Genomic DNA, 16,185 nt, shown 5'->3' on the forward strand with positions numbered 1-16,185 from the left:
CAAGTATTTACTGAGCAGCTGCAAGTGATTATGCATGGTATTATGGTGGGCCTGAGTACGAGCATTGGGCTATCGTTGACCTTGAGGCCTGGGCTCTCGGGCTTTCTTTAACTCTATTTAAAGATAAAGGGGATTTGTTTTATCTCGCTCTCTTTTAGCAATCACTTCACCTCCACTTGCCACTTTTTAGGCCCTCTGCCACCACGGTTTATTGCCCCTCCTGAGTTTTCCTACTTACGGTCTTTCTGCTCATTCCCACATTGACGCCTGGCTTACATGATAATTTACAAATAAACATTTTGATCAATCTCACTCCACTTATCCTCATAGAAAAGGGAGTATGGCCACCATCAAATCCTGTTTACTTTACAGGAATTGATGATGGCAATTTTATTGGTTCACTAAATTGTAACACTAAACTGTATACCAATTCATATGTAGAATTATGTATTTCACCCCTTATTGTTCTTTTTATAATCCAAAATATAACTACTGTAACTTCTATGTTGCTACTGACCAGTCAATATAATATATGTATTAAAGCTGCAGTTGGTAACTTTTAGGAAAATAGCTTTTTGTCATGTTTGCTCAAACTGTCAATATATCCTGACAGCAGTACATGAGACAGATAATCTGTGATACAATTAGGTTCCTCTGCCTCCTAATGGCATTTAGAAGATTCCACCGCCGGCCAAAGAAAAAGTTCAGATCAAACTGTCAAAGGAGGCAGCGCTGATCAAATATGAATGAAGATTCTGTTACCGTATTGTCTATTTCTTGTCTTGAATGTGTTCAGAAACCCTGTTTAAGCGTACTGTTTAGCTGTAAAACGAGAAAGTTTGTTCCAGTCGGTGGGCGGTGCTTGGTTTTGGCTCGACTGTTTTCAACATGTTTTTTCATTTTAAACAGTACACGAAAATATGTTTCTGAAATCATTTGAGGCAAGAAATAGGCAATGCAGTATCATAATCTTGATTTATATTAAATCAGCCCTGCCTAGTGACAGTGTGATTGACAGTGATTGACAAAGTCAAGAGACTCCTCGGCTCTGATTGGCTGTTTTCCTTTGGGCGTGGTGGAATCTTGCAAATGCCATTAGGAGCACCAAGAGGATGCTGATTTTAGCACAGATTATCAGTCTCCTGTACTACTGTCAGGATATTGAGTTTAAGCAAATATGACTAAAAGTTATTTTTATGAAAATAACCAACTGCAGCTTTAAGTTACTTTAAATACAGTATTTCCTCTACAAAGTTCCATGAACACAATCGTTGTTGCTGTTTTGTATTAAATGAAAGAAAACAATGTTGTGCAACAGCTTGATGAGATTTTATTAAGCACTACAGGCTGTGAATAGTTAATAGTTTAGGGATATATATGATGGAGTCTTAAAACCACTGTTAGAAAAAAAAAAGATCTGAGATTTCGAGAATTAAGTCATCATATTACAAGAAAGAAGTTGAAATATTTCATGAAAAAAATTCTCAATATTTTGAGAATAAAGTCAAAACAGAAAAGGTTGCTTCTACGCATACAGTATGTTATGCTTATAGTTGGATTGCAGGGGCATGTTTTAGCATTTCTTGACAGTCCATAGGCTACTGTGGCCTACAGTTATTTGGACTGATGTTTGGACCGTATTGTCACGTCTCCTCTGCTCCTCCCTCCCTTTCAGTCACCCTTGCTATGTTTGGGTCTCTCTACTCCAGGACGCTTCCCATTGAAAAGCTGAGGAATCCAGCTGTGTGCAGCACTTTATCGGAGGTGGTGAAGTTTACATTTTTGTGGACAATTAGCCACACAATGGTGAGATTTATGATGTTTTTAAACAGTTAGTTTCAGTTTTCCACCTCCAGTGAAGAGCAGTGCACAGACACTTCCCTAAACCTAGTCTCATCCAGAGAGAGTCCCAGGGTGAGATGAGGTGCTATCATATCAGCAGAGTGCAGAGTAATAACATAATGCACAGTAGACTGTAGGACAGGTAGAGTTTGGCTGCCATCACATCATTCACATCAGCACCATGACGGAACTCTGTTCTCAGCTGTCTGGAGAAAATCAGAACACTGCTGAGCTCCAGCTGCTGCTACAAAACCCATCTGGTTATTGGCTCATCCATCATGTAACTGCTTTCATCTTACTCTCATAATAAGATTGGTGAAACATCAATCATTTGACGACACCGCTCTCATCTGTTTGCTACCACGAGTATGAAAATCTCGACTTAAAGTTACGTCTTCATTTTTCTAATACAAGTTTTTTGGGGGGGATTATTAAGACTTTAGTCTAATTGAATTAAAAATGAATTATCGCAATTTATGTCTTTTTTCTCAACGTATTAAAACTATATTCTCGAAATTTCAGGAAACTCAATGTGGGCCGAGCACTTGGTTGTAAATCTACATCACACAGCCGGCAAAAGGATTTCTCCAGGTTCCAAAGCTTCACTCCTCATCAAACCCTTTCTGTTACAGCCGGGGAAATTGGAAAGAAAGAAAAAGAGAAACAGCTGTTAGGGCTTCAGATTAGTAATGCTTGAATGCCACAAAGCAACGTATTCATTAACAGACTAATACAAACCGAAACTCTGCAATGTACCAAACATGTATTTGTGCTAATGCTTGAAGAGCAGTGCAAGGTGTTAAATGCAGCCAGCAGAGAGCAGCATGTGGTAGGGTGAGGCGCTGTGCACCTGCTGCAGAGTGCATGCTTCAAACCTTGGAGCCAGCGTCACGGGTCTTGGCACGCAGCTTGTTGACCTGAGACTCAGAGATGTCGGCTCTCTCCTCAGCCTCATCCAGCTCGTGCTGCTGCTTGCGTAACTTGCCAAGATGAACATTAGCTTGCTCCTCCTGTTTAGGATGAACAAAATAAATATGTAGTTACACATTGAAAGAGGAAGAAGCCGGATCAAAACTTACATCTCTACACTTACAGCCTCTTCAGCAGCTCTCTTGTAGGCTTTCACTTTCAGCTGCAGCTTATCCACCAGATCTTGGAGTCTGGCAATATTCTTGCGGTCCTCCTCAGTCTTTGTGAATAAGGTTATTACGTTATTTTTCTTTTTGAATAACTTTAACCACACATGCCAATTAATGAAGCTAGCTTCATGCTACGAACCTGATAGGTCAGTTCCTTGATGCGGCGCTCGTATTTACGGATGCCCTTCACAGTGTCACCACTTTTCTTCTGCTCCATTTCCACTTCACTTTCCAGCTCCCTCACCTGGTCAGGGAAAATATGTTTTGGATAACCCACCTAATAACTCCTTCGCCATAATTGCCAAAAATAACACATCACGAGAAACACTCACCCTGGCCTCGAGCTTCTGCAACTGTTTCTTGCCTCCCTTCAAGGCGATCTGTTCAGCTTCATCCAGACGGTGCTGCAGGTCTTTGATGGTTTGCTCCATGTTCTTCTTCATGCGCTCCAGGTGAGCGCTGGTGTCCTGCTCTTTCTTCAGCTCCTCTGCCATCATGGCAGCATCAGTAATGGCCTTCTTGGCCTTCTCTTCAGCATTTCTGCACTCCTGCACCGCTTCTTCTACTTCTGTCTGAAGCTGGGATGTATCAGCTTCCAGCTTCTTCTTTTGGTTTATCAGGCTGGTGTTCTAGTTTTAAATAAGTAGTTGAATTTGCATTGTAACAGTGCGTGTAAAACAAACATGCTAGGACATATTGATATCCACGGCATCTTACCTGTGAGTGCAGTAGCTGCACCCTTTCACTAACGTCCAGCAGCTCTTGCTCAGCAAGTTTGCGACCTCTCTCCGTTTGCTCCAGAGCAGCCCTGAGCTCCTCCAGCTCAGTCTGAAGCAAGTTGTTGCGTCTCTCGACCATGGCATTGTTTTCCTTCAGATCATCATTGCATCGCAGAGAGTCATCAAGCTGGAGCTGAGCATCCTGGAAGAAGTTCAGAACCTCCGGTTACAACGATTCCATAGTAAGGTGCTTGAAAAAATAAAATGTGTGTCCTTAGTTTACCTTCAGATGTGCATGAACAGCCTTAAGTTGTTTCTGGGCCTCAGCTGCCTGCCTGTTGGCCTGGCTCAGCTGGATCTCCATCTCATTGAGGTCTCCCTCCATTTTCTTCTTCAAACGGAGAGCCTCATTCCTGCTGCGAGTCTCTGCCTCAAGAGAGCTCTGTAGGGTGTCAATCATCCTCTGCAGGTTCCTCTTGGACTGCTCCATCTCCTCGTCTTTCTCAGCTACTTTACGATCCATGTCTGCCTTAATCTGGTTGAACTCAAGCTGGGCTCTGAGAATCTTGCCCTCCTCATGCTCCAGAGAACCCTGAGATAGACATCAGGAATTTGTCAAACTTTATACATTTTCCAACTCACGGCTTCCTTTTGAGAAACTGAGGATTTGAGATTTTAGTCTTACCTCAGCTTCCTCAAGGGCAGACTGAATCTCGCTCTTTTCCTGCTCCAGCTGCTTACGGAGTTTCTCCAACTCATGAACGGTTTTTCCTCCCTCACCAAGTTGCTCAGTGACGTCAGAAATCTCCTCTGTGTATGAAAGTAGTTGTATTTAAGTTGGCACACACAATTAGCATCTATTACCTGTTTAGACACAATCGCCGATATATTACCCTGCAGATTCTTGTTCTCCCTCTTCATGGTCTCCAGATGTTCAAGAGATTCTTCATAGGAGTTCTTGAGTTTGAAGAGCTCAGTGCTCAGAGACCTGGCTTCCTTCTGAGAGCTCTCCAACTCACACTGAGACTCTTCATACTTCTGTTTCCATTCTGCCAACACCTGAAATATGTATGCTTAAAGGTCAGTTCTACTCTAATTGTCCGGCTAAAGGAGCCAAGGTGCCAGATGTATTCTAAGTTCAACCTTGTCAAAGTTTCTTTGCTTCTTGTCCAGAACAGCAGCAGCAGCATTAGACCTCTCCACATCCACCATGAGATCTTCAATCTCATTCTGCAGCCTGTGTTTGGTCTTCTCCAGAGACGAACATTTAGCGTTCACTGCTTCAACAGCCTCCTCAGCATCCTGCAGACGCTGAGTCAGCTTCTTCCTGCATTATGATAAAATTGATTCAGGGTTGATTGCTTTTAAACTTTGTTGAATTGTTCCGGTCAAAATATGTTTTACTCACTTGGCCTCCTCCAGTTCCTCGGTTCTCTGGATGGCATCAGTTTCGTACTTAGTTCTCCACTGAGCCACCTCAGAGTTGGCCTTGGACATGCCGCGCTGCAGTTCAGCCTTGGCCTCCTGCTCCTCCTCATACTGCTCCCTGAGGAGGTCACAGTCATGACGAGCTGACTGCACTGCATGGGCTAAAGCATTCTTGGCCTGGATGAATATTGATAATGTGGGTATTTCTCTCGGACATTCACTTATTTTTGAAACGTAAAAATAATTTATATATTTTTGTCATTTTCATACCTTTATTTCCTCCTCTAGTTGTCTTTTTAAATCTTCAAGTTGTTGATTGTAGGAATTTTTTCCTCTGGTAAGCTGAGAAACAAGAGATTCTTTCTCCTCCAGCTGCCTTGAAAACTCATCTAGAAAGGCAAAATTTTGGTTTTATAATTACATTGTTCTACGTTAAATGTTTAAACTTTATTTTTTCAAGTGAAAAGAGTAACACTGACCGTTCTCAGATTGAAGCTTGGCTTTCTGGGTGGTGAAGTCATTAAGAGATCTCTGACTTTCATCATACCTGTTCCTGTATTCATTCATTTGATCCTCCAAAGTTCTGCAGGCCTTCTCTAAGTTAGTCTGCAAAAGAAATGAACCATAGTTCACAGGCATTGTTTACTACTTTTCAACATTAGACATGTATATACTACCTTGCACTCCCAGTTCCAGCCTAGAGGGATAGAAGAGTTTATGATTTGTCTGGTCCAACTAGCCCAGAGTTTGGCAACGCTTTTAATATAAAGTTCCAATTCAATTCTCTTGTTAATATGTGTGCCTGTTTCAACATTAAGATTAACATTCTTTTTAAAAATGACACTGCATCAAAATGTAATTGTTGGATTTGTAATTGTATTGCATCCATATAATGTGCATTATATGCATTATACATTTTTGAAAAATATGCCAATCAACTAGCCAATCAGAGGCAGAGTAGGACGGGTCTTTGCTGAATGCGGGTGGGGAAAAAGATCAATTGAACTACCATAACTACAGGCTGCACAACTGCCAATGGCTGTGAAAGAGGTTATTTGGCATGCTGATGAAAGGGCACTTCAACATTTCTGGCACACTTATTGCTAGTTCGTCATTTTGCCTATCGCAGACCTAGCCTGATAAGAACAACAGATTTAAGTTGGAAGTGTTCTTGGTCACAGTTTACTGATGTTGCATCACCTCTAGGTATTAAACAGTCATCATTCAGTTTACTACACGGTTGTCAGTTAGTTCCACCAGTGTGGAAATTTACCTTGAGCATCGTCATGAGCACATACCTTAGACTTTACTATTTGTTCCATACTGGAGACCACGTCATCCAGCTCCAGTCTGAACTCACTCTTCTCCTTCTCCAGTTTCTGCTTGACTCTCTGCAGGTTGTCAATCTGCTCTCCCAGGTCGGCCACACTGTCGGCTTGTTTCTTCCTGAGTGTGGCAGCAGTGGCTTCATGCTGCAGAGTGGCCTCTTCGAGGTCTCTGCGGAGTTTCTGGAACTCGGCCTCCCTCTTCTTGTTCATCTCAATCTGGGCGGATGTTGCTCCACCGGCCTCCTCCAGCCTCTCACTGATCTCCTCCAGCTCTCTGGCCAAGTCTGCTCTCTGCTTCTCCACCTTGGCTCGGGCAGCTCGCTCTGCCTCCAGCTCTTCCTCCAGCTCCTCGACACGTGCCTAGTGTCAGAACGTGTCAAAATGTAGCAATACTTTGGGAAAACATTAACGTTCCCTTAAGACCCACGAATGCACGTTTGTACCTGCAGCTCTTTCAGCTTCTTCTGGAGTTGAATAATCAGGGCCTGTTCATCTTCAATTTTGCTGTTCAGCTGGCTGATCTCAAAGTCTTTCCTGGAGCATTTTTTTAAACCAGTGTTAGCTAATTGAAACCATGTACACTGTATTAAATGACCAAAGTTAATTAACAATGTCATGATGAATTAGTACTTTTTCAGGCGCTCCTCGAGTTGTTGCTTGTCATTTTCTAAATCCATCACAGTCTCCTGGGTCAACTTTAAGTCGCCCTCCAGCTTTCTCTTGGCTCTCTCAAGGTCCATTCGAACCTTCTTCTCTTGCTCAAGAGATCCTTCAAGCTTAATGCAAATAAATGTAATTACAACATTTGTGAATTGCTTGATTATCAATACTTACAATATCATCTAAGTAGTACAATTTTGATATGGATTCTTACATCATCCACTTGCTGCTCCAGCTTAGTCTTGGCCTTGGTCAGAGTGTTGACTTTGTCTTCTTCACTCTGCAGATCATCCAGCGTTTGCTGATGAGCTTCCTGTAAGGCTTTCTTTTCCTTGGTCAACTTGGCAATGATTTCATCCTGAGCAGCCATCTCTTCCACCAGGTTCTTCACCTATGAACCAAGAAAAGATGGGTTACTGGATGCCGCATTAAGCTGCTGATATGAAGCAAATGGTTAAGTTAGATGTCATACCTTGTTCTCAGTGGCGTGCTTCTCTTTCTCCACTTTAGCCAGAGTCAACTCTAAGTCATCAATGTCTTTCTTCAGCTCAGAGCACTCATCCTCCAGCTTCCTCTTCTTAGCAGTCAGTTCAGCATTCATCTCCTCCTCATCCTCCAGTCTCTCAGACAGCTCTTTGGATTTACCCTCCAGCTGAATCTTGCTTTTGATCAGCCCCTCGCATCTTTCCTCAGCATCACAAAGATTATCTTGCTCCTGACAAACATTTGATCTCATTAGCACATACCTTCATGACAGGTTCAAAAGAAAATGGCAGTAGAGTGGGATTCTCACCGCTTGGACTTGGAGTTGCAAGTCGTTCTTCTCTTGAAGAAGAGAGACCATTTTCTCCTCGAGTTCCTTTCTACGAGCCTCAGATTTTGCGTAAGCCTCTTTCAGCTTCAGGAATTCTTCCTTCATGTTGGCCATCTCCTTTTCTGATTCAGCAGATCTCAACAGAGGTTTGATCTTGAAGAAGAGCTTCATCCAGGGCCAATTCTTGACCCCCATGAATGAACGGACATTCCATTGGATCACTAGTAATGCTTCTCTAAAATACACATTTTAAATATAATAGAATGCTTTAGTTAGCTGTACAAATCACAAACCATTAATCTTTGAATCGTTGGACATCAGCTGGACACAAAGGTTACCTGCGTTCCACCATCTTCTGATACTCAATACGAGACAACAGACCACGGGATCTGGCTTGAATAGCAGTGATGATTTTGGAGAGGCGCTCGTCTCTTAGCTCCTCAAGTAGACCCAGCAAACCAGCCTTGAAGAACACCTAACAACCCCAATAGGTGTTTTAATTTTTTGCCATCCTCTTCATCTTCAAATAAAATGTTTCACTTTTCCCCAATGTCAGAACAACTTCAGATGATACCTTTGTATGTCCAAACTTGTACTGATTGTGATCAATATCCAGAGACCCAAGAAGTTTCTCAGCTCCCTTCCTGCTGTCAATGAACTGGCCGTCAGGGATGGCGGCAGGATTCAAGATGCGATATCTGGAAAAGAAAGAAAATAAATCTTGGAGGACATTATTTAACATTTGTTTGGAATTGTACAGTATCTGACTTAAATTAAATAATACCTCTGTTTGAAATCTCCATAGAGGATCCTGTTGGGGAAGCCCTTTCTGCAGATCCTGATGCCTTCCAGCACACCGTTACAGCGCAGCTGGTGCATCACCAGAGGGTTCTCCATGGCCCCAGGAGTCTTGGTCTCATTGGGGATGATGCAGCGGACAAAGTGAGGATGAGTGGACCTCAAGTTGGTCATCAGCTTGTTCAGGTTCTCCTGATGATATTAATATAATAAAGCATATATTATTATTATTATTTAGCATCAAACAAAATACCATATCCAAGAATTTAAAAAGTAAATCACAATACCCTATGAAGAGCGGACACAGTTTGAAACGATGATCCCTTCTTCTTCTTCTCTTTTTTGTCAACCCCAGCTGTTCAGAAAGATAACCTGAAAGTGTAAGTAAGTGTAGCAAGACAAGAAAAACATGCAATTTCCAAACAAGATATTCATGCCAAGGTACCTGATTCAGCTCCAGCATAATTTGCAAAGATGACAGATAACACCCTGAGATTAGACTTCTGGTAGAGTCCTACAACGGTCTCGTTCAGAGGATCCTTGTTCTTCACCAGCCAGTTGACAATATTATAATCAACAGTTCCAGCATAGTGCATCAGGGCAAAATGAGCCTCTGGTTTTCCTTTGACAATTCTGGGCTTCTGGAAGTTGGCAGATTTCCCCAGATGGTTGTCATAGAGCTTTGATTTAAAGGTGGCATCAGAGGCTTTGGGGAACATGCACTCCTCTTCAAGGATGGACATGATACCCATGGGCTGAAGGGACAAAAACATGAGCGGTTTGAAGAAAATAAATCAATCAATCTTCATGTATGTCTGAACATGTAATAGTCAAGTCTCTTACCTTTTCAATCAGGTCAATACAGGCCTGCAAGTCCATACCAAAATCTATGAAAGTCCATTCAATGCCCTCTTTCTTGTACTCTTCCTGCTCCAGCACAAACATGTGGTGGTTGAAAAACTGTTGCAGCTTTTCATTGGTGAAGTTGATGCACATCTGCTCAAAGGTGTTGAACTGGAATGACATCGATATTGAACAGAAATTAAATCAGGCATGAAAATGTTAAGCAACATGTTGCTAATGTTTGTTAGCTGTTGAAAGAGTGCGCTGGTTTATTGTGTGCTAATGAGTTAACTTACATCAAAGATTTCAAATCCAGCAATGTCCAGTACACCAATGAAGTACTGACGAGGCTGCCTGGTCTCCAGTGACTGGTTGATTCTAACAACCATCCAAAAAAACATCTTTTCATAAATAGCCTTGGATAGAGCTCCAACGGCATAGGTCACCTTGGGGACAGGCAACATATTTAATATCAAGCATACTAATTAATAAAACGTTTTTTTCATGCAACTTTTCAGTCTCTTCAGAAGTAGTCATATAGAAAGCATAAAGTTTTCCTGGATATAGAACCTTGTGTATAACAACAATTTAAGTTGACTTTTTTGCTTCTTACTTGAGCGACATTTTGTCCCTTGGTGACCCACTCATTTCCTACTTTGACTCTTGGATGACAAAGACCTTTGATGAGGTCGGCAGAGTTCAGGCCCATCAGATATGCGACTTTGTCAACATCTGAAAAGGAAAAGTGAAGGCTGTTAACAGTGTCTCGCTTGGTTGGTTCTGAGCCAACCTGACAAACAGAGCTTGTCTCACCTTCAGTGCCATCAGCCTCTGCCTGCTCCTCACGCTGCTTGGTCTTGAACTTCATGTTGCCGTGATGCATGATGGCACCAGTCAGCTTGTATACAGAGTTCTTTTCCTCTTGAGTAAATCCCAAAACGTCAAAGGCTTCCTTTGGAGGAGCACATGATAACTTCTAAACATTTGTGCCGGTAATATAATTTTGACCAAAATTATAAATTTGTGACTTAAAAACATGCAGCACCCTCCTTCATTAATATTGCCAGAACGCAGAAAGGTCCTGCAAAAGAACACGGTCGTCCTAAAAAATTTTAACCTGGTTAAACCCCCAGCAAGATTGTTGTCCAATCAAATACATGCAAGTGCACATTCCTGGTAGATCACATTCTAACCTGAACGCCTTCTTTTTACCATACCGTATTTCTACTGCACCGTATTTTGACCATACCGTATTTCTACCATACCGTATTTCTACCATACCGTATTTCTACCATACCGTATTTTAACCATACAGTATTCCTCGCGATCGTTGTGAGAAAAGATGAAATAGTTGCTGCCGTGATAGCTTTCTAGAGATGGAAAAAACTTTATTATAAACCTGTTTGCAGTCTTTTGGCATCTAATAAGTCTTTAAACACATTAATCTGTTACTCCTCCTGGACTTTGTGGATTGTATGTCATTGTTATGACGGTCACTAAACCATCACAGCCCCCCTGCATTTTTTTTTTACACAGGGTTGTTTCGATATGAGTCCCATGTAACTCATTGTGTCATTATGATTAGAGTTCAATGTATGATTGTGAAAAAAAAGGGAACGAGTGAGAGCCTGACATCTGTTGCCATCAGTTCCTCTGAATCATCAATGGAGTTCACTTGGGTTTCCCCCTGAGAGATGAAGGCGTAGTCATAGGGATTATTTGTGATCAACAGCATCTCTGGAGGACAGAGAGAGAGTGGAACAATGAAAAGCAAATGACAGCTATGGTTTTCCATTTGTTTTCCACTTTTTCTTTCAGTGGTGGCCAACCACCGCTGAGCCACTAACCCAGGAGTTCAGGCTTCTTGTTGGACAGAATCTGGTAGAAAATGTGGTAATCTCTCTCAGCCTTGAGCTGGAAGGTCACACGGGACTTCTCCAGAAGGTCTGTGACAAAAACAAGACAGAAAAATTGTCATGTCATTGTCATTGTCATGTCAACTATATTACTACTGTATGCCATAAAACATGAATAAGATGACATTTACAGGATTAGTGAATGTAGGATGAGGGTGTTTGTTCTTACATGTTTCAATATCAGCAGAGGCTACCTTTCCCCTGGCATCAAAATGAATTCGGATGAATTTACCCTGAAAGGATACAGTTTTTGGAAAGAAAACCTTAATATCTGCTCCTTCCACTGATTGTGTTTTTATGGAAACTGAATATATAATATTCACAATTTAGTCACATAAAGGTTAGACACTCACAAATCTGGAAGAGTTGTCATTCCTGATGGTCTTGGCATTACCAAAGGCCTCCAGAGCAGGGTTGGCCTGAATGATTTGATCCTCCAGGGTACCCTGTCAAAAAGGAACATTGCATATGCTCAATCAAACTATAAAGAGAGGAATCTCTATCTGTCTGTGTGTCTTTGTCCTCCCCATATCTAGAGAACTATTTATCCAATCAATGTAACACTAGGCAGTTGGATTGCTCAAGATACAAAAGAGTGCAGTGTCGAATGTGGTGCAACTTGGCCAGATGGTTGTGCTGTACCAGCATCATCTAACTATAAAGGAAGGAATCTCTGACTGTCTCTCTGTCTGTCTGTCTGTGTTTGTATATATGACTGTCCTTCGCATATCTAGAGAACTGTTCATCCAATCAACTTCACACTTGGCGGATGCAAGCAGCTACTGTTGTGGAATATTTCTTATGACTAGTCGGGAGAAGAAAGTGGAGGTTTTCTATCAATATAAAGTAAAACAGAGTTTTGATGAACGATCAAGGTTTGTAAAGTCAATTTATTTGCTTGCAAGCAAAGAGAACAGTCTCACAGACACATTGCAGTGATCTGTATGAGTGCTCTGCCTAACAGTCACAATGCATGAACATTTATACTCAGACAGCTTCCTGTTATCTGCTTAGCTAACAAGAATACACAAAGAACACAATAAAAGGCAGGTCATCCTTCGAGCCTTAGTATACTTCATTTAAGACAGTCAGGAAGATGCTTTATCTCGTGTTTGCAAATCCCTTTGTTCACAGTTTGCCTTACAATAAACAGTTTAAACTCACAACAGATGCTTCCTTTGAAGCCACTGTGACATCGTTAAAATGACCATTGCAGAGACAGAATAGACATTCTTTACCCTCACACATCATATCTGCATGCAAAGGTTTACGCCTTTACAACTTCAGATAACGCGTCAGCAAAGGAAGTCAAAAGTATTTCAAACAGAGGATCTCTGTTAGTCAAGGCCTCTCTGTGTCTCTGTCTTACGAAGAAGAAAGAAACAGTGCACAATGATAACAGATAACAAGACACCTGGATACTAAACTAATTAAAGTCATTACTGAAACTACAGTTTGGTGTCTGCTCTTTTAGGACTTACATTCTGTAAACCTTCACATGAGACTATGACATATTTTCCCATTACACTACCCCGGTTCTCGACAAACGACTAAAGCAGCCCATTCCGGACGTGCACCGCACTAGTCTGTTATTAATGTTTCACGCTACACATAGAAGACTTCAGCAACCTCTAGCGGCAGTTTATGAAATTTTGAGGAACTTCTTAACCTCCAACTTATGCAACACAGAAGCTGTTAAAAGTGGAAATCCTGAAGAGAGTTTAAGCCGTTGTTGGTGAATTTGTTATTTGACATAAGTTTGATTTGTCGCCAGTGCACTGTTGTTACTTTACACCAGGAATTTAACTAAGCAAGTAAGACAAGTATATTGTATTTCAGTGAAAAGGTGTAGTAGCGTCATCTGTAGTTTTAGCCAGTTTAAGACTAACCAGAACCCCTCTGACAACTCACACCTTTGACAGAGCTTATTTACCTTGTCCTTGGCATTGGGGTCTTTCTTTACGGTTCCAGCTGCAATACTTGCAAAATACTGGATGACTCGCTTTGTGTTGACAGTCTTTCCTGCACCAGATTCTCCACTGAAATTGGAAAGTCAATGATAAAAACCTACAGTGACGTAATGAAGAATATTTTTTTTTATTTCGAGCATATAGTGTCATTTATGCGTTTCAAGTATAAGACATTACATACGTGATCAAAATTGACTGGTTTTCGCGGTCTACAAAAACAAGCATAGAGTACAACTTTGTTAGTATAAAGACTCAGCATCATTACATGTAACAGAAGTTAACGGTATTTGTGTTATTAGGTTTTACCTGCCAGCATGTACTGGTAGCCATTGTCAGAGATGGAGAATATGTGAGGAGGAGCTTCAGCCCTCTTCTTTCCTCTATAGGCAACAACCACCTCTTGGTTGTAGACTGGCAGCCCCTTGTAGGGGTTGACAGTCACACAGAAGAGTCCAGAGTAGGTCTGTGAGACACAGAAAAAAAGATTACTTTTTTATAGGTGCAATATACAGGATTCTGAGCATTTATGTTGCCTCTCAGCTGCTCTCAACATGGCCATGGCTGACAGCAACAGCTAACAGCTAACAATGCTAACGGTGCAAACAATGGCAAGTGTTTACCTGAGGGGGTTCTGGAGGGCGGGCGCTACACTTCCTCGACAATGCCGTCAACTTTGGCAATGGTTTTTAACTCAGTAATCTTTCTCACAGACAGGAGCCGGCCTCTGCCCTGAGCTGAGGGTCTGACTCAATGCACAAATCACTCACTCACTCACCCACAAGTCCCATGCCACACTCTGCCGACACTCAACTGTCCATGCATTTTAATGTATCCCTTTTTAATAGTTTACTACTACTCGATCGATTTTCAATCAGTGTTAAATTAGAGTTATTTTCTATATCTCAGAGTTGGGTTAAGTTGTTCACTGCTCCGCTACGTGACTCAAGTGACTTTTTACAGACTTGAGTCAGTAAAAAGAGTGAAACCTCAGATCTCTAGTGGAGAAAACGAACATGCAAAGTAAGTAAAAAAAAAAGGCAAAGTAAGGAGAAGCTTGGATAACGACACACACTTCATACTCTGCTGAGGTAGACTTTACTCCACTGTATCTTTACAAAGCACATCGTTTTTGTTGTTATATTTAAGCTCTGTATCCCGTAAATTACACCACATCAACCATTTGCCATTATTTTGTTTTTGTCCACAACTTATAGAGAGAACTAATGCCATTGCAACAATATTTATTTAAGTATAGGTGCAAAATTAACCACGGACACATCTTTAATGAGTGACAGCATACATAAAACTTGTTTCTTGGGTTGTGGGTTACTCACATAGATCATCCATGCCGCATAACGCTCTTTGAGGTTAAATAGCACAGCTGGTTCATGGAGGAAGGTCAACATGGCCATGTCCTCGATCTTGTCAAACTTTGGAGGATTCTGTTGCAGAACCTCGGATGCTTTGACCACCACAGTCTAAGGAACATTAATGCACTTCTTGGATTCATTTTTATTTTTTTGGAGTGAAAAAGTGTTTACAGAACAAGTGAAGTCAATTACAGTGACACATCAGCCAAAACAACATATATAAAGTAAAATCTGAAATAAAACAAAACAAAAACACCAACTGGACAAAAAGCAACGTGTGTGTGTGTGTGTGTGTGTGTGTGTGTGTGTGTGTGTGTGTGTGTGTGTGTGTGTGTGTGTGTGTGTGTGTGTGTGTGTGTGTGTGTGTGTGTGTGTGTGTGTGTGTGTGTGTGTGTGTGTGTGTGTGTGTGTGTGTGTGTGTGTGTGTGTGTGTGTGTGTGTTGTCGTATTTTTATGAGCAAGTAAGCCGTTCAGAAGGTTTCTGTTGCTGATTTTGCTTCCTGCATGTACCACCCTGTGTGTGTAACACAAAGCCTGCCGCACATTGTTGACAGCTTTATCTTTATACAATTTATTCTTATTTATTCTTACTGGAGACAGAAAAAATGTATTCAATGTGAGGTAATTGCCTTCACACTGATGTTTGTGGGTCAGACATAACTTTTATATTCACCACCAATTTACAAACTCTGTCTCCAGCCTTTCTTCTGGTTACCCCCACATTATTAAAATGACTGTATTTGAGCAACGTGCCAACACTTATTTTTATACAGGTTTTGTATAGGTTTTATACATGTTAAGGTCAGGCTTCAGGTTGTAATTCTATCATTGCAGCAATGATAAAAAAAAGTATGCGATGTTAATAATATAAACGTGCCTGAACAATAAAATGTAACCTCTGACCTTCCCGTGCTGCGTCTCCACGGTGACCTTGTCGCCATCTCGGCTAGCGATGGTCGCCTTCACAAACTCTTCCACTGAATCGGGGATGAAGCATTCCTTCTTTATGTCGAAGGGCCGCGTGGAGGCCTCCATGCGCTCCTTGTCCGACTTCCTCAGGTACGAGGCAGCCATCCCAAACACAGACGTCACTGAATCCCCCATGGCTGCACTGATTTACACACAGGTAGAGATGAGGTTCACTCTGTCCGTATCCCATACTTCAACCTCATAAATTTTGACTTTACTTTTCAGCCTTTGGTTTCAAGGAAAATCATTTTTTGGATTTGGATAGAAGTACATAGTCAGACCAGTGTCTAAGTCTACGATATGAAATGCTATGTAAGCATTAGGAAAGGAGAATTTACCGGTGGATTCAGCTCAGATGACAGGTGAGACTTCAGAATACCTCAGTGACC

General features: G+C 41.5%; 1 protein-coding gene across 1 annotated transcript; it reads right to left on the reverse strand.

Annotated features, from left to right (window-relative positions):
• Nucleotides 1-2,444: 2,444 nt before the first annotated feature.
• LOC142935151 (myosin-7-like) lies at nt 2,445-15,931 on the reverse strand. The gene is made up of 37 exons (XM_076079320.1): nt 15,731-15,931; nt 14,792-14,935; nt 13,764-13,920; nt 13,639-13,666; nt 13,421-13,526; nt 11,841-11,933; nt 11,657-11,720; nt 11,419-11,517; nt 11,205-11,308; nt 10,385-10,523; nt 10,185-10,303; nt 9,868-10,017; nt 9,572-9,742; nt 9,174-9,483; nt 9,016-9,083; nt 8,715-8,920; nt 8,505-8,628; nt 8,269-8,405; nt 7,910-8,165; nt 7,589-7,831; nt 7,331-7,507; nt 7,087-7,232; nt 6,900-6,990; nt 6,427-6,816; nt 5,608-5,734; nt 5,399-5,517; nt 5,109-5,305; nt 4,844-5,027; nt 4,594-4,759; nt 4,386-4,510; nt 3,984-4,292; nt 3,699-3,902; nt 3,314-3,610; nt 3,121-3,225; nt 2,936-3,031; nt 2,718-2,852; nt 2,445-2,465 (listed from the first exon to the last, which is right to left on the reverse strand). Exons 1-37 carry the CDS (start codon nt 15,929-15,931, stop codon nt 2,445-2,447), a joined length of 5,808 nt encoding a protein of 1,935 aa, XP_075935435.1.
• Nucleotides 15,932-16,185: the final 254 nt, after the last annotated feature.

The sequence above is a fragment of the Anarhichas minor genome, unplaced genomic scaffold, assembly GCF_050575085.1.
Source record: "Anarhichas minor isolate MPS153535 unplaced genomic scaffold, ASM5057508v1 ptg000006l, whole genome shotgun sequence".
In the NCBI taxonomy this organism is placed as follows: domain Eukaryota; kingdom Metazoa; phylum Chordata; class Actinopteri; order Perciformes; family Anarhichadidae; genus Anarhichas; species Anarhichas minor.

Excerpts from the sequence above, each read along its gene's own strand:
- LOC142935151 (XM_076079320.1), bottom strand. The coding sequence starts at position 15,931 with ATGGGGGATTCAGTGACGTCTGTGTTTGGGATGGCTGCCTCGTACCTG. Across the intron at positions 10,304-10,384 it reads AGAGGCTGATGGCACTGAAG|ATGTTGACAAAGTCGCATAT; the intron begins GTGAGACAAGCT and ends TTTCCTTTTCAG. Across the intron at positions 9,084-9,173 it reads TTATGCTGGAGCTGAATCAG|CTGGGGTTGACAAAAAAGAG; the intron begins GTACCTTGGCAT and ends CTTTCTGAACAG.